The sequence below is a fragment of the Triturus cristatus genome, chromosome 4_2, assembly GCF_964204655.1.
Source record: "Triturus cristatus chromosome 4_2, aTriCri1.1, whole genome shotgun sequence".
NCBI classification, from domain to species: Eukaryota; Metazoa; Chordata; class Amphibia; order Caudata; family Salamandridae; genus Triturus; species Triturus cristatus.
The window spans coordinates 35,786,285-35,812,906 of NC_140586.1; the positions used below are offsets into that span (position 1 = coordinate 35,786,285).

General features: G+C 47.4%; 1 protein-coding gene across 6 annotated transcripts in view; it reads right to left on the minus strand.

The window, feature by feature from the left end:
* Positions 1–26,622, minus strand: part of SMARCC2 (SWI/SNF related BAF chromatin remodeling complex subunit C2) — a 501,863-nt gene that overhangs the window by 342,236 nt on the left and 133,005 nt on the right. For all 6 annotated transcript variants that reach the window (XM_085600307.1, XM_085600305.1, XM_085600303.1 and 3 more), the window contains exons 7-10: positions 26,287–26,356; positions 25,000–25,075; positions 24,291–24,422; positions 9,947–10,062 (exon numbers count right to left, since the gene is read on the minus strand). In XM_085600307.1, the coding sequence (XP_085456433.1) occupies positions 9,947–10,062; positions 24,291–24,422; positions 25,000–25,075; positions 26,287–26,356 (394 nt within the window). The remainder of the gene's footprint in view (positions 1–9,946; positions 10,063–24,290; positions 24,423–24,999; positions 25,076–26,286; positions 26,357–26,622) is intronic.

The window sequence follows — 26,622 nt, forward strand, 5'->3', positions numbered from 1 at the left end:
AAAAAAAACTCTGCTTGCCAGAGAAGGCACATAGATGGGAACAGTTAATCCGAGCAGACCCCAGAAAAAGCAGCCAATTTATTGTCACAGCAATGACAAAGCTAAACCAACAGGTTCAGCCCCCTCGCAGGTTGCTGCTCGTTTCTATTCATGTTTATAAGTTTAGACTTCTGTTATACCAATATTCTTACAAACTGAGATTGTGTAATTGTAAATGAGTAAATAAGTGGCTTTGGCGTTATTTTAAGGCCCTTAATCCTTAAGTGTAATAATGTATTACCAGTTGGGAATGACTGCAGTAAAATACATCGAAAAAATAATCAAAAGAGGTGATAGGCAGGTTTGCCCAATCTATTTGGTCACATGCTATTGACCCATATTGGAAAGAATGAGTACACTTACAAGCAGAAGTTGGAAAGCAGATTTCATCCAGAATGGATTGTTGCAAAGGAGATCAGGTGCAGTGACTCTACTAAGTGGCACTTTCTACAACCTATTTGTAGGGCAGCCACCAACAGTTCACTAGTTCTAAATCAAGATAGAGTGGAGGTGTAGAGGACATGGTCCAACTCTCTTGTACTTAGAGCTCCATGACAATAAAAGTAACAGTGTAATCACAAAAGTGCTGTGGGAGAGTAGACCTTGCCAGAAGCAAGGATAAATAGCAAATGAGAACGAAATAGTTACATACCAGTAGTAGTAGATTTGCAGCTTGAAGATTTTTCTGGATTCACACGCTGTGCATTATTCCACCATCTTGTGGTTGTGTCCGGAATTATTTAGTTAGTCCTTATTTAGGTCAAGCCTAGCGTCAGCGTGTATGTGCTGCTCTACGAGGCAAGCTGTATTGCAGTATGTACTTAAAGCGCCGCCCACATTTGTCATTGGCTTGTGTCATTGTCATTCGTAAATGCTGGCTTCTGATTGGTTAATAGGCTTGTTAGTCCCTCCTTAGTACCGCCTTCTCTTCATTTGTAACCTACCATGAGGACTTGCATTTTTACTTTGGTTGTTACATGTATTCTTTAATTAGAGCCTAGGAGAACTATTTTCCCAATAGGCTTTCTATTACCAGCTGTTTCAGGCAGGACACACTTGCCATTATATGGGATAATGGCGGACGTGCTTTTCTTTAGTTCATTGTTTTTATTGTTGACAGCAGGCCATGCCTGTTTTCACTATAGCGTGCACACCGTGCTAAATATGTAAAGTGGTGGCCGTGCTTTATGTATTCTTATGCGCAGCTTGCCAAAAACAACTTCACAAAGATTGATTTCATACTTTTTAACAGCACGGCATACCACTCTTTCACTTCCTTAGTATCGGTCGTGCTCTATGACTTCCAGCACTACTGCATCCTCAGACTCACATGGCATCCCATGACCCCGCATTCACTACTCGGCAGCAGAAGCAGTGGTGCCACTGTCGGGTATGAGGCCTTGCGCTTTATTTCAAGCCTTTTTGAAGGTGCTTTATTTCAAGTCGCATGGGGTTGTAAACCTAAAATAAACTTTATTGGTTTATAGTGGAGTTAGAACGAGACCTGCTCAGGCTCGCCGTTAAAAATCAATAAACAAAACGTTATTTTTAGGAAGCAGAAAGAAGGCCGCTGTATTTAAATGCAACACTTTATTTTTTTCACCAGCTCTGCAATTGTTTCTCATGAGACAGGTGAAATGTGGTGGGCTGGGGTAACCTTGGAATGGGGGAGAGGAAGGTTGGTCTCCACCAATCAGGGAGTGCCTGGTCTGCTTCTGCCAGTCTGAGCCCCTGTGCAGTGCTTTGTACCCGCTCACTGTCCCACAGGGAGCCCCTGGGTCTTAACCCCTGCTCTGTCCACCCCTCCTCACACGGCAGGTATCTTTGGCCAGCTCCTTGGGCAAGATGAGTCTCTTGGGGTTTATTCCCCTTCTCCTGACCCCCTTCCTACTCCCGTTCCTCTCCCAGTCTGAGACCCTTGCTGCTCATCGCAGGTTTGAGTACAAGTTCAGCTTCAAGGGGTCACACCTGAGCCTGCCCAAAGGAGATGTGCCCTTCTGGGACCACTACAGAGGTAAGAGGCTATGGGGGCATCTGTGACGGTATTCGTGTGCAGAGTCTCTTAGGGGTCTTTAATCACGTTGTTGGTCCTCTCCAGGGGAAATCATTTCAAATATCAGCTTTCTTGAGTGACTTATATTTCACATTTGAGTGTCAGTTCAGGCCATTATGTTAACTTGATAGTTTATCTCTAGGGCATTAATTTCACGCTGACTGGCTCTCCTTTGTACTATTGTTACGTGACTCTCCAACGTCACAGTCTCACGCATGGCCATTATTTTCCAGCAGGACACCCATTCTGGGCCATTAATTTCATGGGCAGTCACATTCGGGGAACTTCCTGTGTCCACAAGTCCGCCACACTCTCAGGGCAGTTGCGGCCCACCAGTATCGTTAACCAAGCAATGGCATGGCGCCAAGTTAAGCCCAGGGCTTTAAGAGGACTGGGTCTTTTCTGGCCCAGTAGTAATTAATAACAGACATCGAAATGGGTCCCTATCAGGCCCTATGTTCATATCCTTAACCTTACCAAAAATTACACTGATACATTTCTGAAAAATGAATGTAAAGAAACGTTAAAGTAACCCAAGTCAGCGATGATGTTTCTGGATATATTTCACATGTTTAACACTATTAGGAAGGCAAGGTTAAGAACCAATTCCAGGATGTTGGGTCTCTGTAATTTTAGTGTCACATATTACTCTTATTTAGTGCATACTTTGAACTAGGTCGCCTTTAGGGGTTTATACTAGGCCACGATTGCTCTGGAGTGAGGCTGAAGGTGGTGTCAGTATCTTTCTCACTGTGCCTGCCAGTGGGTCAAAAATGGGTTCAGAATACAGGGCCTTCCAATCATTGGCCTCTCTGCTGGAAAAACAGAGCAAAGGTGGGGTATTCCGGTTGCAGCGTTATTCTGTGCAAACGTGTGTGAAGGAGGTACATAGATGTCAAAATATTGACAAGAAAATGCAGGGCTTACAGGAGAGTATGTGTGCTGGGCATGTTTGGGGGATGGTAAAGTGAAGGAGATGCGAGGTAGAGCATTCAGGAAGGAGTGAAAAGAGGGTTCTCGAGAGCAGGGTTATCCAAAGTCGGTAATGGAGGGCTGGATCCATGCCAGATTTGAAAGATAACTAAATGTTTTAGGTCGAGCCTGGGTAGCGCATGCGCTGCTCTGCGAGGCATGCTGTATTCAGGTAGGGTAAGGACTTAAAGCTTCGCCCACTCTACGCCCATATTTTTCATTGGCTGGCTTGTACACTGTAAACTGTGGCTGTTCATTGATCGATAGGCTTAGTAGTCCATCCTTAATACCACACTGTCATTTTGTAACCTCCTATGGCTACACCCCCTGTCACGTGTTTTTACTCGTTAGGCTTTAATTACAGCCTCCGACCACTATTTTCCTCAAATAGATTTGTCCTGCCTGCTGTTGGAGGCAGGGCACGTTCACTCCTAATTCTCTCTTTTGAAAATCTTTATAGCACAGGCCTTGGCATTTGCATTACAATAGGTCTTGCATTCGCGAGAGTGTAAGCTATTGGAATTGTAAATGACAATGCCTTATATTTATCGGTTTCAAAAACAACACAAATAAAAAGGCATTGCCATTTACAATGCCAATAGCTCAAACTATCGTAAATGCGAGACCTACTGCATTACAAATGCTTGTTTTCTTTCTCTTTATTTTGTTTGCTGGGTATCGTCAGTGGCCATTTGGTGCTACTGTCGTCCTTCTATGACATCAGACGTGCACATTGAAACTCTTTGTGTGCGGTCGCAAATCTCAGATTCTTTAACCTTTTTTGGTGACCGTTATCCTTGTTGGCTTCTGGAAGATTTAAGGTATCACAGTATGTAACCCTCCTTGTAAAATCATTTTCTGAGGTGGCGGAGGGTCACATGTGAATCCAGAAAATTGTTCAAACAGCAAAACTACTCCTACTTGTAACTATTGCATTTGGAGCGTGAAACCTTTTCTGGATTCACATGCTGTGCATTGATTTTGTAGCAGTGTCTCTGGTTCCTCTTGGAGGTGGTGTTAGAATGAGATGGAGATGGTGAACAGGTGCTTTAACACTCTGTCCTACTCGTGACTCTTTGTACAACTAGATGTCCGAGTAATAATGCTTTGTGAAGGTGTGGGGTGATGATCAGGTGGCTGCTATGCATATGTCGCTTATCTGCACGTTTGCTAGGAACGCTAAGGTGGCCCCTTTTTGTCTTGTGGAATATGCTCTAGACCTTGCTTCTAAATGTGTGCCTGCTTCCTTGTAGCACCGCTGTATCATTTGCACTATCTATTTTGAGATGAGGCCCTTTGTTACTAGTGATCCTTTGCCTGAATCTGCGAAGGATTTGAAGAACTGATTTCCTCTTCTGATCTCTTTTGTTCTAACTAGGTAGTAGCTCACTGCCCTGCGTACATCCAGCTCGTGTAGGGCTCTTTTGACCAGTGTTTTTTGCTGGTGGAAAAGGCTGGGAGATGGATTGTTTGGTTCAATTGGAACTGTGATATGACTTTAGGGAAGAAACGCTGGCATGACAATCCAGTCTTTCTGTATTTGTAGGCAGGGTTCCTAGGTGGTTAGGGCTTGCAGCTCGCTTACCCTACATAATGTGATTGCAAATCAGAAGGAGGTTTTTAAGGTCAGGAACTGCAGCTCTCCCTTGTGCAGCAGTTCAAAGGGTACCCTCATTAGCTATGTCAGTACCAGGTTATGGATCCACATTGGTATTGATCTTAGTGGAGCAAGTCTCTTTGCCCCTCCTTTTAGTCACTGGTGCCATGAAGAGGCTTCTTCCTAGGTGTCCTTTTGTGCAGGCTACATTAAAAGTGTATTTTTAGCTATGTTAGATTGTTGTCTACTGGGTGTGTGAGGTATAGGACCACAGTAGTGTCATCCATTTTGCGGTAGAACAGTTTCTTGTCCCTGCACCATAGGACATTTCTCCACCATTTTGCTGAATAGCACCTTCTTGTATTTGGCCTTCTAGCTTCTTTTAGGATGTCCGCGAGTTGCTTTGAGAGGTTTTTCTCAGGAGCCGGGCCCCCATGGCTCAGGGTGCTTACTTCTGGGTGATGGACTCCCGCCCCCCCCTACCCCCCCCAGGCAAGGTGAGATCATGCTATGCCAGCAACCTTCTTAAATTCCCCTGTGCCATCTCCACCAGGTCCGAAAACCTCATCTGTCTTGCCCACTGTGGGGCAATCAGGACCATTATCATATACAACTATTAGCCCTTGCTTAGGACTAGAGTATTACGAGAAGTGGTGGAAAAGTGTACGCAAATCTCTCTGGCCAGTCTTTCAGCAGGGCATTCCCCTTGGAATGGTACTGTGTGTACCTGAATGTGAAGACTTGGCATTGTGTATTTTCTGGTGTTACAAACAGGTAGATATGTGGGGTGCCCCAATGTGTGAAGAGCTCTTAGTGCACCTGTCAGTTTAGTTCTCATTCGTGTTATACAGACGCTGATCTGATTAACCTATCTGCTTCTTCACTTTGTACTCCTGACAGGTGTATTGTTATTATGATTATTCTTCTCTGAATGACTCATACCCATATTTCCTGGGCTAGTTTGGACAGCACGTGTTACTTTGTTCCTCGTTGCTTGTTCAGATAGAATATTGTGGTTGTATTGTCCATTGTATTGGCACTGCCGTCTCCTTCACTTGTGTCGGAAAAGCCTTTAGGTCCAGGAAGAAAGTTTTCAGCTCAAGGATATTTATGTGATGATGGCTTTCTCTGCTCTCCAGTCCTCTGATTTTTAGTTCCCCAATGTTTGCTCCCCAGCCTGTTGAGGATGTGTCTGTTGTGATCGTCACAGTTGTGGCTGACTATGTGAAGGGTCTTCCCACCGTTATGTTTGTGTTCAACCATTTAATATTTTCTTGCACTTTGTACTAGATACTCCCAACTCCTTGTTGCCTGTGACCAATGGCTCTGGATGCATACTTGGAGGTGTCTCACGAGTAGTACAAGCGGAATGCAGGAGGCCATCAAGCCATCATTTTTCTCACATTCTACACTGTCCGAGCCTTACCCTAGCAGTAGTGGAGAACTTGCTCTGTGATTGCCTGAAACCTCTTGAGGATAGAGAATGCTTTCGTGTTGACCCTTGTCCTCAAGAAGGTCTTTTCCTTTGTGGATGATTTCTCTAGTTTAATTGTGAAACTTAGACTATGGAGGGTGTCCATGACAGTTCTAATGATCTTCTTGCATTAGTGGAAGGAGTTTGCTTTTTACCAGCCAGTCGTCTGGATATGGGGGATACGTGGATCCTCTTCCTTCTAAAGTAGGGCGCCACCATGACCAGGCCTTTTGTGAATACCCTCGGTGCCGACTTGATTCTGAAAGGGAACACTCAAAATTGGTATTGGTCTTGGTTGACAACAAACTGCAAGTATTTCTTGTGCTTACTGGTCAAGGATAGGTGTACTTTAAGTCTATGGTTACCATGTAGTCCTTTTCCATTTGCCTGATGTGAGTCTCCTCCACTCCTGAAGGAAAGCCTTTATTCTGCCCCACACTGGTATTATGTGGCGTGGTGGTTGGTGGCAAGTGAAGTCACTAGGCTGAGAAGCTGTCACTAAATAGCTGATGTTTTGTTGTCTGTCGCTGCTACTTTTGCGCTGCCATTTTTGTAGGCTGGCAGGGTGGTAGGATGTCTGTGCCGCCGGGCTCTGGAAGTTTCCCCTTCTGGCTGGTCTTCTCATGGTTCTCTTTGGGATTGCCCCTCTACATGGGTGGATTTGAAAGTGCAATGCTCAAATGGCCTTAGCTGTGACGTTGTCTCTCTTTAGCTGTTACAGTGTTCCATCCACTGCTGTACCGAACAGGTGTTCTCTGGTGAAGGGATTGTTTATGATGGTTGCCTGCACCTCACTTTTGAACTCTGACACCCATAGCCAGACGGGGTCTTCTGTGGGTTGTGTCCATGACCATCTGCCTACTTTCCGTGCCTGCAGCATTGAGGGTGGATTTCAGGCATGTGTTGGCAATGGTCTTGCCTTCTTCTGCCTGTGTGGTTTCCTGTTTTCGGAAGTGCTCTGGGTAGTGTTTCATTAGCTCTCCCATTTATTCTCCGTGCTGATGGGCGTATGGGCTCTGGAGTGTGTTGGAGGTAGCAATCCTCCACTGCGATGCCACTATTCTTCCATTCTGCACCTCAACATCTCCACCCTCTGCCTCTCTTTTTCTCAGGTGGGGTCGGTGGAAGAAGGGAAGTTGGCCTTCTTCCTTGCTGTAGTCACAATGATGGAGTCTGCCATAGCATTACCTCTAAAATATAGTGGGTCTATAGAGGAGAGTTGCATTTTTTCTCCACACTCGGCGTCACAGCCTTGCAGGATGCTAGCTCTCTGAAGTCTTTCCATTCCTGGTCTAGTATACTAAGGAGTATTGGGAGATATGACCTCCTGCTTTGTGAGGGCACAAGGATTTCGAGGCGGTAGCATGCCTGTGACCTTTACTCTTCGAGTTGGACTTCATGTCGGTCTGCTGCCTTCTTTACCATGGAGTTGTGCATTGTACATACCTAAACTCCCCAGACCCTGCCCTGTAAACTGTCCCTTCTCCCCCTGACCTGAGCCCTAAAAATTAAGCCCACACCCCAAAAACTACCCCGACCCGGCCCCCCTGCATGCCTGAACTACCTCGACCCTGCTCCCTACCCTGTAAACTGTCTCTTTTACACCTGCCCTGAGCCCTAAAAAATAAACCCACATCTCAAAATCTACTCCGAACCCAGCGCCCGTCTTGGGCCCTAAAAACTATCCCCTACATCCCTACACTACCCAGACCCTGCTCCTTGCCCTGTAAACTGTCCCTTTTTCCCCTGCCGTTATCCCAAAAAACTGTCCCTACCTTAAAAACTACTCCGATCCCCTCCTTAGTCTTAAAACCTACATCCACCCCAAAAAACTACCCCCTCCACCCCCAAGACAAAGCCCCATCCCCACTTACCTCACCAGAGTCCAGAGTCATCTGAGTCTTCCTGTCTTTCCCTCCCGCTCAGCAACTAGACAGCGCATTGCCTTAACCACGCATATGCGTTGTTAAGGCACATGTGTGGTTTAGGCAAGCGTGGTATGGCTTGCGGGAAAACTGCACGCATGGCTCAGCCAGCGTTGTTAAGTCAGTTTCCCCTTGAAGCCTGCTGGTGCACCGGAAGGATTCGAAGTGATCCTGAACAATGTCATCATGGTGTGCAGTAATTCGGGTGCATTAAAGCTGGAAATTCCAGGTCAGCCAGAAGGGGCGCTGGCAGTGGAGTGGAGACTGGAACTGGCAACAGGGCCAGGTCTTGCAAGGCTTCTTGCCCTAAATAGAGGTCCCCTAGCTCCCAATCAGAGGTGGACTTCACTTTAGCGCATTAAGGGGACCTACTCCTTGAGCGCGAGCAGACTTTGGACGAGGAGTGGTCACGTCTTTTCCTCTTCTTGTGTTTATTTTTTCATCTATTTTACCTAGATCCAGCCACTAATTTGGAACCAGCGCTCTAGAGAAAACAAGTCACCCACTCATGGACATGCTTGCTACAAAACTTGACTACTGCTCTGTTAACCACCTTTGTGTGCATGAGGCTGACTTTGTTGCATAGCTTGCAGTTTTGCTTCACCCCAAAACATGGCCAAAAGACCTTGTGAAGGTCAGAAATGGACTTCTGTCTATGGCAGGGCTTAAAGCCAAATTCTTTAGGTGTTGCATTACTAAAGCAATGCAAAATTATTTTTTGGGAACAAACTTCACGGAGAGCAGGTCTGTATCCACATGAAGGGCACGTAAAAAGGGAACTAACATAGGCATGCTGAGGTGGCAATACATAGCTCCACTAATGTCACATCCGAGCTGCAACTGATGTCAATCAGGACCCGACGCAACCTATAGGTGCAGGAGAGCTGTGGTTAAAGCTTACAGATTCAGTCTGGTGCCTTTGAATATTCAAAAGGTGAAGAATCTGCAAGTTGATGTATCCATCAACAACTGTATTTTACAGAAGAAAAGATAGCAATGGGTTATTTTGGAGGGAGCATTTACCCAAAAGTACTAATTTGGGAGGGGGAAGGTTCTAGAATTCGAGTGGGGTCATACCTGGTCACACCCAGGGAAGATCAGGAGTGTGAAGGCTCAGTGTCCCTACTGGAAGTAGTGAACCTAGGAGATACTTGCCCTACCTCCCCAGTGTCTCTCTGAAGCCATGTGTTCATAAAGGCAGACATTGTGCACATTTCAGGAGTTCTTCACCCCATAAGAAGGACATTTATCAGAAAGCATGCATAATGGCTCGACACTACTTCAGGGTACAAGGAAAAAAATTTTTTTCATAACAAACGAAAAACAAAATGTATCAGTATAATGTAAACATCAAAAGGCACAGAGAGAAGCCAAAAAAATAATTTTTAGTCAAAAGAAACATTGTGAAAAGCTGTTGTGTGCCGAGATCCTTCTCAGTGAGCTGCAGAATTACACGAAAAGTACAGCAGAGTACGATGGGAAGCTGGCAGCTTAAGTTTTAAAGGTGCAATGTCAGTACTAGTGCATTACCTAAGTTACAGCCTGTATTTTCCCTTTACTTGTTCACTGAAAAAGGGTAAAACAGTGGTGATTTGATGTCAAATGTAGCATACGACTTGTCTGTAACTGGATGAAGTTTTATCATAAAAATAAAAAAATAAAGGAATTGGAAAATGTTGCCCCCAACAGACATTTGTTAAATGTAGTTTTTCGCAAATAACAAGTTACAAAAACAGTTCTAACGTTCTCAGACGTGCACTGACATATTGTATTGTTCATGGGTAGAAGAGAAAATCCCACGACAGAAATACTGTAGCTTCAAAGTAAAATTGCATAAAGAAGCCGTAATGCAGCAGGCAAAATATTAAAAAACCATGTCTACTTACCCCTTCTTGGAGTTCTTCTTCTTGGCATCAGAAGGAGGTGAAGGACTAGGGGAGCGCTTCCTCTTTTTAGAGTTGTTACCTTTTTTGTCCCTTCGGTCAGAATCTGGACTGTTGACCTGCAAAAGAAAAAAAAATGAAAATAGTGCCGTCTCTAGACCAGCGAAGACGTTTAGTCTGCAACTAGAGATTAATTGATGGCAATGCCTCCATCTAATGCCAAGCTAAATAAAGCCATTGATTCAAAGGATATTATATGCCTGGTACAGCAACTCTATGGTTGAGCACCCAACTACAAAGAAGAGTGTAATATGCAAGCTCGTTTTTATTGAGGTTTGGAATTTGACAATATGATGGGTATCAGACATTCAGGGGTCATAGTACAACAAGATACTTGGTCAAAAGCCCATATATTGAAAGCACTTTTGAAATACAAATAACAGGAATGATAATCTAAGCAGCTGTTCTATCTGTTACTTTAATTTACCTACAATCTATGCATAATAAGCTACTGCTCACATTCATGAGGAGCTCAAGTGCAACAGCAATGGGCCCCAGATTCTTTTGTGCTTATGACTAGAGTATCTAGCCTCGCAGGTAGATTTCTTCAAGAACATACACCTATTCATGCCCCAATTGGGATCAGGCCCTCCGTCTGTGCAGAACAGTGCCTTTCTTTGCCAATAGAAGTCTTAAAGTCAAAAGGCATCTAGCCATTAGGGTCCACTTCCTCTAGAATATAAAAGATAGCTTGCTTGAGGGACAGAGGGACTGTCCATTCCAAAGCCCTCAAGAGTGCCCCTGTCACATCCTCAAAAGTAATGAAGAACAGGAAAAGTCCATATTGTGTGGAAGAATTCTCTTTCCGCTGAATGGCAATCCTGCTCACATAACTCTCCTAAATCCACCTCCGGCACAGCATGCAATGTCAAGAAAGTGTCAGGGGCATCAGTAACCAGAGATTTATAGATCTGGGAAATCATTTTGAGCCCCAGGGACTGTGTCATGTGTTTGGACTCTGGCAGGTTTGAGTCTGGGACGGGGTCAGGTTTGCACAGATAGGGAGAAAAGGAATGCATCCATTGTGAATACACAATAAACTGTCACTTATGAAGCTCAAAGTCTTGTTGGAGTTCTGCAAACGAGCACAAGTGAGTCTGATGCACAATACTTTTGACTCCCAATATGCCAAAGGTGTCCGAACTGGAAACTTTGTAAAGAAGCTTGCCGGTGGAATTGTGTGCCAGCCCACAGTTGGGTTTCAACATTAATGGTGTAGGGCCAGTAAATCGCCCAAAATTAGTCCCTCTAAATTGAAAAAAAAACAGCCAAGTTGAGAAAGGCAAATGATTAAAAGGTTTTTACCCACATGAAAAATGTGACAGGCTTATGTTCGCCATAGCTCGGTCAGACTGCCAGTCATTGTTGATAAGCAGTTGTGCAGCATGGTCCATCATGCACAACCAATTATAAAAATTGCAACTTGCAGCATTTGGTTATAGAGACCCATAGGCCTTAATCTCCGAGAAGTAGTATCTAACCAGCACCACAATCTTGTCAAAGGAGGAGTCGGGTATAGAAAGCGGGTCATTTTGGAAGGCATAGATCCGTCTGAGGAGGGAGATCATATTGACTATAGTCGTACGTTCCATAATAACAGCACTGGATTACAATGGTCAAGGTCATCCTTGCAAGAGTCTTACATCTGAACAATATTACCGGATCATGCCAAGGTCAGATTACATGAAACACAAATACACCCAGGTAACGAAATTCCTGTGCTTCCAGTCACAGTTCAGGAATCCACTGTGTTTCCGTTACTGGGCCCTGGACTGAGTACATTATCGATTTAAGCCAAATTAATGAGTTCGGGATTGTTTTCTAAGTAGTTCAGCAAGTCCATCACAAAGAGACCAGATGACCACAGAGAAGTAACATATTGAATATGCTACTTACCAGTATGCATCTGTTCTTGGCATGTAGGGCTGCTGACATTCATATCTGTGCATAGATCGCCGCCTAGTGTTGGGTCCGGATGTTTGCACGTTGTTGTCCTGGAAGAGTCTTCGAAGTATCCTTGGATAGGTGACTCCTCCCCTGGACTACAGTGCGCATGGGCATCCTCTCCATCCTCAGATTGTTTTTCGCCATTGTGGCAGTGATGGAGTAGATACAGAAAGTGATGACCATGCTATACAGTAATTCTGAGAGCTGCAGCTGCTACAGGCGCCGGGGAGGAGGGAGGGCGATATGAATGTCAGCAGCCCTACATGCCAAGAACAGATGCATACTGGTAAGTAGCATATTCAGTTCGAGGCATGTGGGCTGCTGAATTCATATCTGTGCATAGAATACATAGCAGTGCCCTCTATTAGCGGCGGCTACCAGTGCCAGCTGCAGCGGTCTGAAAAAGTGTTTTGAGAACAGCCTGTCCTACAGCTGCCTGCTGTTTTGACTGCACGTCTACACAATAGTGTTTTGTAAATGTGTGTGTAGTGGACCATGTGGCTGCTCTGCATATATCATGCAGGGGAATATTTCCTAGAAAAGCCATGGAAGCCCCCAACTTGCGCGTTGAGTGGGCTCGTGGTGGAATAGTTAATGTGCGTTTTGCCTTTTGATAACAGATTTGAATACACTTAACTATCCATCTGGCTATCCCTGCTTTGGAGATGGCGTTACCTTTGTGGTGTGGGGCAAAGGCAACGAACAGTTGTTTTGTCTTCCTGAAGGGTTTAGTCCTGTCGATGTAGTACATGAGGGCCCTCCGTACATCTAGTGTATGTAGTGCCCTTTCTGCGACAGTATGTGGGTTTTGGAAGAAAACGGGCAGTTCAATAGTTTGATTCATGTGGAACTGCGATATTACTTTGGGCATGAATTTGGGGTTGGTACGTAGTACGACCCTGTTGGCGTGAACCTGTATGAATGGCTCTTGAACGGTTAGTGCCTGGAGTTCACTAACTCTTCTTAAGGAAGTAATCGCTACCAGGAAGGCTACTTTCCAGGTAAGGAATTGAATCTCGCATGAGTATAGAGGTTCAAAGGGTGGACCCATCAGGCGTGTGAGGACCAAGTTGAGGTTCCACATTGGAGCCGGTGGGTGGCTTGGTGGAATGACTCGTTTGAGTCCCTCCAAGAATGCTTTGATGGCAGGCACTCTGAATAGTGAGAGGTGCTGCCTGGTTTGCAGATAGGCTGATATTGCGGTCAAATGGACACGTATAGAGGTGTACGCCAGATTGCATCGGTATAGGTGTAAGAGGTAACAGATGATGTTTTGGATGGATGCGTCCAGCGGGTTAATGTCATTATTACCGCAATAAATGACGAACCTTTTCCATTTGGCTGCATAGCAAGCCCTTGTAGTGGGTCTCCTGGCCTCCTTGATGATGTCCATACAGTCAGGTGGCAGGTTGAGATAGCCAAACTCTAGGACTTCAGGAGCCAGATCGCCAGGTTCAGCTGTTGCGGATCTGGGTGCTGAATCTCTCCATGGTTCTGCGTCAAATGCGCGGGTTTGATCCGCAGCCTTTGATGCGGCACCACGGAAAGTTCGAGGAAGGTGGTGTACCACGGCTGGCATGCCCACGTTGGAGCAACTAGGACGAGTGTCAGGGAGTGTTGTCTGAGTTTGCGAGCCACCAGCGGTATCAACGGCGCTGGGGGAAAAGCGTACGCAAATGTGCCGGACCAGTTCATCCATATCGCATTGCCCTGCGACTGCGGATGTGGGAACCTGGCGGCGAAGCTTTGGCATTTTGCGTTTTCGCTTGTCGCGAATAGGTCTATCTCTGGATGACCCCACTGCTGGAAGTACGGTTGGAGTACCGATGGGTGTAGCTCCCACTCGTGCATCTGGTGGCTGTGTCTGCTGAGCAGATCCGCCACCTGGTTGTCCTTGCCAGGGAGGTGTTCCGCCATGAGGAACATGTTCCTCTGAATGGCCCACTTCCACATGCTCTGAGCCAGATGAGACAACTGTGGAGAGTGTGTTCCTCCCTGCTTCTGTATGTAGTACATTGCGGTCATGTTGTCCGTCCGGATCAACACGACCTTGTTGCATAGGTGTACTTTGAATGCCTTCATGGCCAGGAAGATTGCCATCAGTTCCAGAAGGTTGATGTGCATCTTCTTTTGTTGTGTCGTCCATAGGCCCTGCACAGTGTAGTGGAGTACATGAGCTCCCCATCCCTGGAGAGACGCGTCCGCTGTCAGTACTATCTGTGGGACAGGCTCTTGGAATGGTCGGCCCTTGCAAAGGTTTTGTGGATTCCACCAATGCAGAGAGTTGTATGCCCGACCGCTCACCAACACTAGGTCTTTCAATTGTCCTTGAGCCTGATTCCACTGACGTGCTAGGCACTCCTGAAGCGGGCGCATGTGTAATCTCGCGTGCGGGACTATGAAGATGCAGGAGGCCATCATGCCTATCAACTGCATAAACACTCGCGCTGGAAGTGAGTGATTGGGTTTGAACTTGGAGATCAGCAGTTGTATGCTGTTGATCCTCACTAAATTTGGCTGAGCTGTGGCCGCCAGAGTGTCTATAGTCGCACCTAGGTACTGTTGTACGTGTGCGGGCTGGAGATGGGACTTTGGGTAATTTAGTGAGAATCCCAGACTGTGGAGGAGATGAATGGTGCGGGACATGTGGCGGCACATTGCTGGGCTGACTTTGCTTGAACGAGCCAGTCGTCTAGGTAGGGGTAGACGTGTATATGCTGCCTCCGTAGATGTGCTGCCACTGTAGCTAGGCACTTCGTGAAAACCCTGGGCGCTGTTGTCACGCCGAAGGGAAGGACTTTGAATTGATAGTGCTGCCCCTGAACAGTGAACCGGAGGTATTTTTTGTGTGAGGGGTGGATGGGTATGTGGAAATACGCATCCTTGAGGTCCAGTGTGGCCAGGAAGTCTCCCTGCTTGAGAAGCGGAAGGACTTGCTGTAGAGTGAGCATATGAAAGTGCTCTGAAAGAATGTACTGGTTCAGGGGTCTCAGGTCTAATATAGGTCTGAGTGACCCGTCCTTTTTTGGAATTAGGAAGTAGAGGGAGTACACCCCCGTACCCTGCTCGTGGATGGGTACGACCTCTATAGCGCCTTTTAGAAGCATACTTTGCACCTCTTTCTGTAAGAGCGTTAAGTGCTCTGAGGACATAGGACGGTTTCTTGGTGGTATTGTGGGTGGAGTGGAGGTTAACTCCAGGCAGTAACCGTATTTTACAATATCTTTGACCCACCTGTCCGTGGTGATTGAGTTCCACGTGGACAGGAACCTTTGTAGCCTTCCCCCGACAGGTGTTATGTGGTCGGGAGGAAGGGAGAGGGCGTCACTGCTTGTTCTTGGGGGACGACCTGGTGTTGCCGTAGCCGCGTCCTCTGCCCTTCGTACTGGAGCCACGATATCCACCCCGGGTGTTTTTATCGTAGGTGGTCTGTGTATTGCCTTTGTTATATGTTTGTTGTGACCCCTGTCCTCTACCTGCTCCCTTGTTTCCGGGGCGACGAAAGGAGCCGCTCCGAAAGGACTGAGTTTGGAGAGCGCCCATGGACTTTGCAGTGTCCGTGTCCTTTTTTATCTTTTCAAGGGTGGTGTCAACCTCTGGCCCGAATAGATAGTCGGGGTTGACAGGCTGGTTGAGGATATTGTTTTGTACCTCAGGCTTGAATCCTGAGATTCGTAACCAGGCATGTCGTCGCAGCATGACGCTTGTGTTTATGGCCCTGGCAGCCGTGTCTGCAGCATCTAGTGCACACTTGATGGAAGCATTCGTGAGTAGCTGTCCTTCTCTGATGAGCATTTCTGCGCCTTCCTTGAACTGGTCAGGGAGATGTTGGAATATTTGCTCGAGTGTGTCATAGTGCGCTCTATCATAGCGAGCAAGGAGCGCTTGAGTGTTGGCTATGCGCCATATGTTGGCTGCTTGGGCGGCAACTCTCTTGCCAGAGGTCTCTAACACCTTGGACTCTTTGTCCGGGGGAGGAGCGTCACCTGTCGTTTGCGAGTGTGCCCTCTTGCGAGCATTCGCTACGACAATGGAGTCTAGTGGTAATTGTCCTTGATGTAAGTAGGGTCCCCAGGTGCTGATCGGTATTTCTTATCAATCCTGGGGTTTATCACTTGTGCCCTGGTGGGTTCCTTGAAAATGTCCTTGGCTGGTTTGAGGACTCCTTTCAACATGGGCAGAGTCTTTACATGCCGTTCTGAGGATGCGAAAGTGTCCATAAGAAAGTCATCTTCGACGGTGTCAGAGTGAAGCTGCACCCCATGGTTATTGGCAGCACGTTCAATAAGAGCGTTGAAGGCTGCAGTATCCTCTGTGGGAGATGTTTTTGCCCCATAGAGTTGTGGGTCCTGTGTATCGAGAGGTGCACCTGGGTCTACCGGGTCGCCCCAAGTGTGATCAGGGTCCTGCTGGTCATCAGGGTCTGTGTCTCCATGGTAGGGGACTTGGTCATCCATGTAGTCCTCCAACGCATCCGTGTCGGAACGTGTGGGGGAGAATAGTTGTGGATCCTGGTAGGATGAGTGGAAAGGTTCATAAAGGAGAGGTTCTGATTCTACAGGCAGCTTCCTTTTTAGTGGGATCCTGAAAGGGTCCAACGGTGGTTCCGAAGTTATCCTTCGCTCGTGGAGAATCATCCTGCCAGTGTTGGCGTCGATGACACGTGACGGAGACGTCTCAGCAGGTGTAATCGTAGTCTGGGTGACCCGTGTCCTGAGTTGGAACATTTTCGGGATTGTTGACGGAGGCAAGCCAAAGGTAATGTTGGCTGGCACCGAAGAGGCTGCCGGAGCTTCGATCGGACCGGAACCCGACGGGTCCTGGAGGGCAGCCTTGGTTTTGCTGCTTTGTGTCGCACCAGGTCGTCCTTGGGGCGCCTTTGAGGCTTTGGCACCGACCAGGTTCATAGAGGCGGCCGTGGACTTTTTCGGCGCCGGTGTTTCATCGAGTCGAGGTGCGGAGATGACCGTCGACGTCTTCGATGCGTGAGGCTTTGGTGTCGTCGAGGGAGCGATGCGAGGCGCAGCAGGCGGCGCAGCCCTCGGTGTCAGTGGCGTCGGTGCCGGGAGCCGAGTAGGTTTGTCGGCGCCGAAGGCCTTTTTCCGTTTCTCGACTCCGACGTCGCCCGCTTCAAGTTCGGCACCGAAGTCTCTCTTGGTGCGGTCGGTGTCGACGTGTCGCGCTGGCGTCGAAGGCGTGGAAGGCCTCGATCCGACCAGCGCCACTTTCGGTTTCGGTTTCGTTGGAACCGGAGCAGCTTTCGGTTTCGATTTTATGGAAGGGAAACCAGCTGGTTTAAGCGGTAATGGCTGCCGCTGGGTGTCCGAGGCCGGGCCCGAGGGCGGGGCCGAAGAACTGCGGGATGGATCTCGGGTAAGGCCCGAAGGCGATCCCTCGACCGGAGCCATAGGCCGTGGAACTGGGCCTTCTTCGGTGTGAACAGGTAGGCCTTGTTCATCATTGGAGCTACTCTCTTCGGCCCCTAAGGCCTCCTCGTCGTCTCCTACCTCGGTGTCGTCTTCACCTCTGTGGAAGAGTGATTCGTCGACTTCGTCCGATCCGGATCCGTGTTCGGAAACGGGACTGGAGGGTAAGACTTCCAATTCTTCGACGTCTTCGGCCTCGTTGAAGATGTCTGCTGGGGCCGGTGCCGCGTGCTGCGCTTCGAGTCTCGCCGCTCGTCGATTCCGTAGAGTCTTTTTTGAACGGAACCGGGCACAGGCCATGCATGTCGATTCGTCGTGGTCCGGCGAAAGGCATTTGTTGCACACCGGATGGACGTCGATGTGTGGGTACTTCGCATTGCATACCGGACACCTCTTGAATGGCGTCCTCGATTCCATCGTCGAAGTAGTCGATGAACAGGTAAATGCGAAAAAAGTCGGTGCTGAAAGTTAGTAAACTAACAAGGTTGTATCGAAAACCGATCGATAAACAGTACCGACGCGAACTAAAGGCCTTTTGGCCTCGACAAAATATTTTCCTAACTTGAGCTAAGATAGCACATCCGAACCCAATGGCGGAAAAAAACAATCTGAGGATGGAGAGGATGCCCATGCGCACTGTAGTCCAGGGGAGGAGTCACCTATCCAAGGATACTTCGAAGACTCTTCCAGGACAACAACGTGCAAACATCCGGACCCAACACTAGGCGGCGATCTATGCACAGATATGAATTCAGCAGCCCACATGCCTCGAACATAAAGAAATGATCTGCATACAGAGAGATAAGGTCTTGTAGACTGGAGGCCATTCAAAATCCCTGACCCTATTCTGTGCTCGATATTCTCCATCAAGGAAAGGAGCAGTGGAGAGAAGGCGCACCCCTGCTGCACACCGACACATTAGTAATGAGTTTGAAAGAACAGTTACCTACTATCTGCGCGAGCAGTTGGGTACGTATTGAGCAGACAAACAAAACTATTTTTTTTGCCAAAAGCCATTTTTGGCAAAACTACCAACAAGTAATGCCATCCTACAAAATTCTAAGTATTTTTAAAATCTATTAGGAATGAAGGGGAATTTGCAATTTTGACTTAATCTCGAACAAGCATTGGCAAATTCAGCAACTCTGACACTTTAAGAAAAACTTTGAGCAAGTGTCAATGCAGTTACTTAGTTACTTTAGGCGACCATCTCCAGTACGGAGCCACTCTGGGGCCAACAAGGTCCACAGGAAGTTACCTTGGAGGTAGGAGTAGGGACTTTGATCTCTTTGCTGTAGTTTCCTATGGAGTGGTTGTGATTAAAGGATACAGGATGCTGAAGATGTTCAAGAAGGCATTAGATGTGATGTGGTCAATTAGGAGTCTTCCTGTGGCTACTCCTCAGTCCACGTACCTGGTGTGGCGGTCCTGGCCATGGGGGTCAACCTCTCGAGTCCTCTCGGTCCAGGCAGAAATCCAGTCGCCACTGGACTACCAGTTGTCCGGTATCGTGGTTACAAACAAATCCTTTTCAGGGCGTTAACTTGTCTGGTGGATGAACCAAGCTACACTCCGACGACTCTCTTGAGTCCAGCGGACTCGGTTGCAACTTTTGAGAATCGGGTCCTGTTTCTTGTGCTGCATAGTGATAAGGAACAGCGGCTTGAAGATCTTGGACACCAACTCACCCTAGCAGCCTTCTTCAGCTGTTGCTGCCCTGTGTTGCGACAGGAGCTTGGCCACGTGACTCTTGGAGTCTCTTGCTTCAGTTGGGCTCTGGAGTAAACTACTTCATGAGCAGGACACAGCAGGCACAGTTCCTCTTTCCTTTGCTATTCACCAGGTTCAGCAGAGGAAGACCACACTGGTGCAGCTTTTATTTGCCAGTGCCATGGTGCAGCAGGGCCCGTCCTCCTTCGGTCCTTCTTCCGGTACAGTCAAGATCAGAGTTCAGGGTGCAAGGGGTGCACCTTTTATGCCCAGAAAATGCCCTAAGGGTAGGATGCATTTAGTAGCCAATGGGCTACTAGGTTCCCTCCCTCCGGATGTTCGCTTCCTGCGAAGTGTGGAATCTGACTATCCCATGATGTACCATTCTGCCCACTTCTAAAACGGCAGGAACCCTCTCTTGGTGTGTGGAGCTCCCATCCCATTCCAGGGACTTGCAAGTAAAATGGGGTATGCCAAATGGGGGCACATCAAATAAAAAATTACCATTTTAAGGGTCAGGGAACAGGTAGTGAGCCCCCTGTTTACCAGCCCTCCAGGCATTTCAAAGCCATTGCACTAATACCTAGTAGTCAACAAGGGGGCAAACCTGCAAAAAATCAGTTTCTTTTACAGTATGTTTGAATGAGAATGAGCATAAAAGGTAGTTTGAATCTGAGTGAGGGTGAGTCAGTGTGTGCGAAAGCTGTGTGCGAAAGTGAGACTCAGTGAAAGAGTGGGTGAGTGAGAATGAGCAATGGGGAGTTAGAATGAATTAGTATGAACGGAATGAGGGAAAGTGAGAGGGCATGTGAGGAATGAGTGAGGGGGGAATTTGTGAGAGTGAGAGTTGATGTGTGGGCTTGTGTTATGCTCATGAGTTTGCCACAATATTTTAGATTTTTCTAGTGGGGCACACATGGCGACATTGTGGCACTGTCATACTGGAGGAAGATTTTGGCATATAAGGGGCACCCATGGCAAATACAGGCCCTGGAATACAACTCTTGGTATAGATTACATCTGTGCCAAAATACCAGTGCTGGACTATCAGAAGTACTTCCTGGCCTCAAGGAGGCCTATTTCATCCCCCGATGCTGGCACTGGCACATTAGGGGTAATGTTCAACAGATGGGGCGCCACAGGAAATTTTGAAACTGGGTGAATAAATGGTACACCATAAAGTACTGAAATAGTGTACGTACACACTGGCTTTTTTAGCAAGTTATGTGAAAATGTGGTTTAAAATGCAGTATTTTACCTCTTTTTCATCATTCTTGTAGGAAGCTGGCTCTGTATTTACTATACCAAAGTGAAGTATAGTGTGCACAGAGTCCAGTGGAACCCCAAAGGTAGGCAGAGGTAAAAGTAGATAGCACTCTCTATTTGTGGTAGTGTGGTCGAGCAGTAAGGCTGTATCAGAGGATAGTGTTAAGCATTTGTTGCACACACTCAGTCAGCAAATGAATTCACACACTCAAAGACTGAACTTCAGACACATTGTTTTTGTATATAAATATTCTTCTAGTTATTTTATTTTCTAGAACCAAGCAGCCTGGCACAGGTCAGCAATAAATACTTAACAGTAATAATGCAGTTGTAACACAGTTTGAATTGCAATTGTATAAGCACTTTGTTTTGATTACAGTACTGTTACTGATAATGCAATGCTTTGGAAATACAGTACATATACTTCGTATAGGCTTTTTAGTAAAATGACCAGTAGATTACTTTGCAGATTACTTTTCTTACACAATACAGTATACCTGGATACTGCACTGGGACATTTCCTGTAAACAGGTGAGTAAAAGCGTTTTTGTTATTTAGTACAATTTTAAAAGGATATCTTCGGTTTTCCAACTCCACACAGAAACCGTTCACAGACAGTCAATGTTATCCTATTGAGGAAAATAGTGTTATTGTTTAACAGGTAAGTACTTTGTTGTAGGAGTTGGTATTCTGGGGTTAGTCTCCGGGGTCCCCCAGGGTCAAGGATGCACTTGTTACACCCTCAGCAGCACAAGGGCGGTCGGGTGCAGAGTGCGGAGGCCAAATGTTATCCAATGGGGATAGGGGGCCTACGGTTGGTGGCTGCTGACGAGCAGGCTACTCGATTGTGGGAGCAAAGATCCTGGACTTAAGCTCAGGGCAAATGGGGGTTCGAGGCAGCACAAAAGGTGCACCCCAGCGGCACTTGGGCAGCTGGGTGCAGAGTGCTGTTTTGGCGTCGGGTGCCTGTAGCTTTCAATGGGGAGTCTCCGGTTTGCAAACACACTGCAGGCTCGGGGACGAAGGTATTCTGGGTGCGACCACATTGGGGGTTGGTTAGGCACCGTCTGTTGGGCCACCCAAGGCAATGGGGCGTCGGGTGCAGGGGTACTTTTTAGGGAAGGATCTTCTTACCAGCTCCTGGGTGCGTTTGGGGGGGGGGGCACCTTCCTGTTTGAGGTTGCAGGCGTCTGCTGGAGGCTTGAGGCAGGTCGGGGGACTACCGGATCTCGGGTCAGGATCGCCGGGAAAACCTCCTCTTGGTGTTGGTCCACTCTAACTCGGGCCATGGGCGTCGAGTGCAGAGAAGTGCAGACTTGCGGAGCTGGAGTCTGTTGATGAACAAATCCAGTGTTCATGGGAGACAGAGTCTTTGGGATGGAAGGCAGGCAGGTACTTCGGGTTTCTCAAGGTTGCTGGCTGCAGGACACACCGGGTTTTCGTTGGAGCAGGTTCGAGGTGGAGACAGGCAAACTAGGGCTGGGCCCAAGTCAGTGGGCGTCCTCCTCTTGTTAGTTTCAGCACGGCTGTTCGGTCCTTCTTCTGGTTTCTTGTCTGAGGAAGCAAGGTTCAGGGGTGCCCCTAAATACTAGATTTAGGGGCATTACAGTTAGGTAAGAAGGTTGGGACCAATGGGTACCTTCCGTGGGGTCGGTACATCCCCTAGTACGCCACCCTCCAGTGGGAGGGAGGCATAAGCCTTTCCCTGGTTGGCTGGGTCCCCCCCCCCATCTGCAAGATGGCGGGGGACAGAGTTGTGCTTCACCTTGCCTCCCCCACCTGAGGGGTGGAGTTGGCAGAGGTGAGCACACCTCTCTTCCTCACTTGTTTTTCCCGCAGGTTCGCCCGCCCAAAGTGGGGGTCAGAACCAGTGGGGACTAGTTGCTGAAAGCAGCAAGTGGCCTGGGGAAGCTCACGAAGGCAGCAAGTGGACCCTGCCCATCCTGGGGAAGGGGGGGGGGGGGGGGGGGGAGGTTTGGCACCTCGTCCCAGGATGTGCATTGTTCCAGGCCCCCCAAGAGCAGTAGGCTCTCGACCCAGGGGTCCAGAAACAGGTCTGGTGGTGACAGCTGAAAGCAGCCACTCAGCCTGGACACTAGTGGTAGGTCGTTTTTCAGGGGGCATCTCTAAGATGCCCTCTGTGTGCATTTTTCATTAGATCCCACGCTGGAGTGTGGGTTTAATGTGCCGAGAAGTTCGATACCAAACTTCTCCGTTTTCAGTGTAGCCATTATGGTGCTGAAGTTCGTAATGACAAACTCCCAGCACCATATACTCTTAATGGCAGCACTGCACTTACAATATCTAAGAATGGACTTAGACACTGTAGGAGTACAGGGCTCATGCACCTGTACCCACACCACTGGTATAGTGCACCAAGCTAGAAGGGTGACTGATCTATGCCAGGGCAGTGGGTTGTAGGCATGTCACACAGGGATGTGTGTCATGTCGACTCTTCACTTTGTTCTGCACCAAAACATGCAGCCTGCAAAGGCAGTGTGTGAGTGTAATTGTACAGGACCTCTAAGGGTCGCACAATAAGTGCTGCAGCCCTTGGAGGTCTTCCCTGGTCACCGTGCCCTGGGTACCTGTGGCATCATTTACCAGGGGCTGACCTGTGGCCAGAGGTGCCAATTGGGTTTTGTTTTCAATGCAGTTTTAGCAAAAGAACATAGGCCCTGGGTACTGGATTGGCAGGAGCCCAGGGCACTCAGTCACAGCACAACAGCAGTTCAGCAAAAAGTGGGGGCAACCATGCACAAAGAGTGCCCTTTCTCACAAACCTAGGATGCTTACCCCCGTCAAACCCTCTATGAGGATGTGAGACTCACTTTGCTCGCTCACTGAAATTCAGAGGAAGTTTTATGCCAACCCCTCCCCATTTTTTAAAATCACCAGCTGCCATTAATCCAGAATGTTGGGGTAGGACAGAGGGAGATGGAAAGAAAATCGTCAGTCTCAAGTTGGTGGTGCCCTTAACCCCAACACTGCCACGATTGAGGGCAGGGGTTGGGGAAGCCACAGTAAGTCAAAAAGAGGATCTCATGGGAGGGAGGAGTAACAGAGAATGACCCACAACTCTCACTGGTGCTATGCCAGCCTGCCTGACTGCCGCACATCAGGACTGTCAAACACAGACACTCCTCAGGATTACCTACTGAGTCTCTTAAGCATTCACACCAAGAGCATGCAGTCTGCAGGGCTCAGCTGCCCCTCTCCTTGCCAACATTAGGAGACTGGTACTCCACTCCACAGAGTAAATCAAATCGCCAACTGCCTCATTTGCCATCATCAGGTGTTTCCTCCCGCCTAACCTCATTCAGCATCGCAAATCTACCTGGCCAGTCCCACCCCACTGCAGGCAACAAGACCAGACAAGCTAGCCAGGCGCTGGCTAGCTGCAGGTTGTAAAATTCAAGTGGCCCAGGTGCAGGGACAAGATGTCGGAGCCCCTTACACTAGCTGTACAGTGTGGGGGCGTCCAACACTCCACTAGCCACCTAGGTTATCAACTCCAGTGTGCCGACAGAAGGGGACCATTTGTGGGGTGTTAAAAGGGTAAGGATGGCTGTATGGTTTCAGGATAACAAAGGATTCTATAGGAGCCCTTTGGAAGCCTTTCGCAGTGTGGTTTCCATTTTGCGCTACCAAGTCACACCCAGCAAGTCAGCAATTTGAATTCCTGCAGAGTATATACCACACATCAACCTTGCGTGAGGGGGGAAAAAGGACCAACGGTTCAATCAATAATACCACCGATCATCAAATTAGCCAGGGGACAATTCAGCTTGTGGTATGCACTTTAAAAAGGCTCAGATGAATTATATCATTAAAAGCTGTAGGTTCTCCAAAGGTACTGGCCTGTCCGTGATGTGAGTTAATTTGCTTTTTACGGATCTGGTAAGACAATGTACTATGTTGCTGTAGAGAACTCTTACCTCATCTATCAGAGTCTTGGCAGAGATTTTCTTACGACGGGGGAGAGAGCACCGTTCATCGTTAACCTCATAATCTTCCTCATTCATCCACTCATTGAAGACATCTGTATCTTGGATCCATTTAGCATGAACCTGGAATAAAGTATAGCACATTGGTCAACACAAGAGAGATACAAGCACACATGACACAAGTAATGCTCTCAAAGACTACAGGAGTTTAACACTAGCCAAGGGATCATGACTCTGAAGGTTATCTTGCCCCCCTCCCACCGTGTGCTACTACTTGATACATGCAGGAGTCTATTCTAAGATGCCATATTTTGTAGAACTTGCAGACAGCTGACCAAGTGAATGAAGCTGTGCATGCAAGTGCCACATTGGATACATGAAGGAAGAAAACTCACAAACGTGGCAAAAAAAGCCTGCAGTGAACCCCAGTTCTGAAGCAAGATAGGTCCTCAGCGGTTGTTCCGAGCTCTAGGACAGATTACTATTTAGCTACAAAGCAGCACAATGAGAAATGATTCTTAAATTCTGGACTTAAGACTCAAGGCTTTGAGACAGGAGCTTCTTAATTCAAGTATCATTGCATCTTAATGGGGATATAGACCAACATAAATAGTAAGTGTAGTTTGTCAAACACAACATAATCCTGGACAGGATTTCAAAGAGCTCCCAGGAAATTAAAGCAGGAATACTGAGAAGTTACCTTTCGAGGTTTCTCTGGGGTTGGTGCATCCTCCACAGGAGCCTCAATCTCACTAGCAGGAATCCAAGTGTCGTAACTAAGGGAAGAATGAGGATACCAATTTTAAGGCTCTATAATTTCCACACTTCCTCTCCAATACTATCCCCTCTTGTCCGTCATGTTTACCATGCTGTCTGCCTTTTCTTCCACTTCTTTCTCTTATTCTATTATCCTCACCGTTAGTCCTTCTCTCACTTTGACTCTCATTCACCATCTAAACTAGCCCTTTCTTGTGCGTTTGCCCTTTTTCCAGGTCACTCTCAATTTCTCTCCCAACTTCTTGCTCTGTGATGCTCTCATAAGCCCTATCTGCCCTGTTTCTCCCCATATGTAGATTGCCCACATTTCCTCAGTCCCAGATTATCTTCCTTTTCTCTGTCTAGGTGTCTGTCTCACTTTACGGTTAGGTCTCTTTTTTTCACTCTGTCCCAGAGATTTAGCTCCTCTCTTAATCTACTTTTCTCCATTCCTCTTTCACCCCCTTTCTCTCCTCCCATTCAGGTCTCCATAGCTCCATTTCATTGTTTCTCTTGGTCCTTAGCACTTCCTTTATCTATCTATATTTGTCTAGTTGGGACTCTCTTCAGCTCTCTCCTTCGGATCCTGGCCTTTGTTTTTAAATACTTGTGGTCGTCTTTATAAACAAAAGGAGCAATTTTACAGACAATATTGATTTGTCTCTCTCACCACAGATCTTCCACTCCGATTCTGAACCAACTAACGTGGCTACCCAATGTGAACTAGCAGGGGTTTATTGGGGCACACTTACCAAATCTCTTGGACACATCTGAGCAACGCATGATGTAGCTGTGGCCAGGATGACAAAGCAGTATTTTAAATAACTCTGGCAACGCTATACTGAGATGCTATACAAGTCTCCTTACCCACTTCATACCCACGCGGCCTGAAGAAGGTGTTCCCACAACTAGATTTTCTAGATGTTTGAACATCTGGCCTGATTGTAGCATCCTGAAAATGTAGCCAGTAAAACTGGAATGGAATTGGCCCTAAAATGGGGACTTCCCGTGCGGAAAAGTACCTAGTAATGACTGGTCTCATGTTTTCTCATTGTGGGGACAACAAATTGAAATAGGTGGCAGTAGGTGCAAGGATACGAGCCAGAAACTTTAGTTCTAACCACCCGGTATACTCACACCTAAAAGTACTTAACTCGAAATCAAGGCCTAAATCACTGCAAAGTCAAACTTCTGTGAGATGAAAACTTGATAGAGCTGTGGCATAACCTACCTGTCAGGGAAATAACCCCAATGTAGAAGGACTTGTTTATCTCGCTTCATGACTGGTCGCACCCATTCTTCTATTAAAGGAAAATGTAATGGCACGTTAGATGGGCTGCCCATGACAAATAAAGGACAGCAAAACAATAACAACCACAGCACTGGTCCAAGTTTTTAGTGTTGGTACATGGTGCAAGACAGGGAAATGTGGGAGAGAGAGCAGTAAAGGTACATACCATCACAATGTAGCTGAATCTGAAATTTAAATCATATCTGGAAACTACACGTAAACATTTATATAGACATACAGTTCTTAAACCACATGGAGAAGGTCAGTCTTGGATGC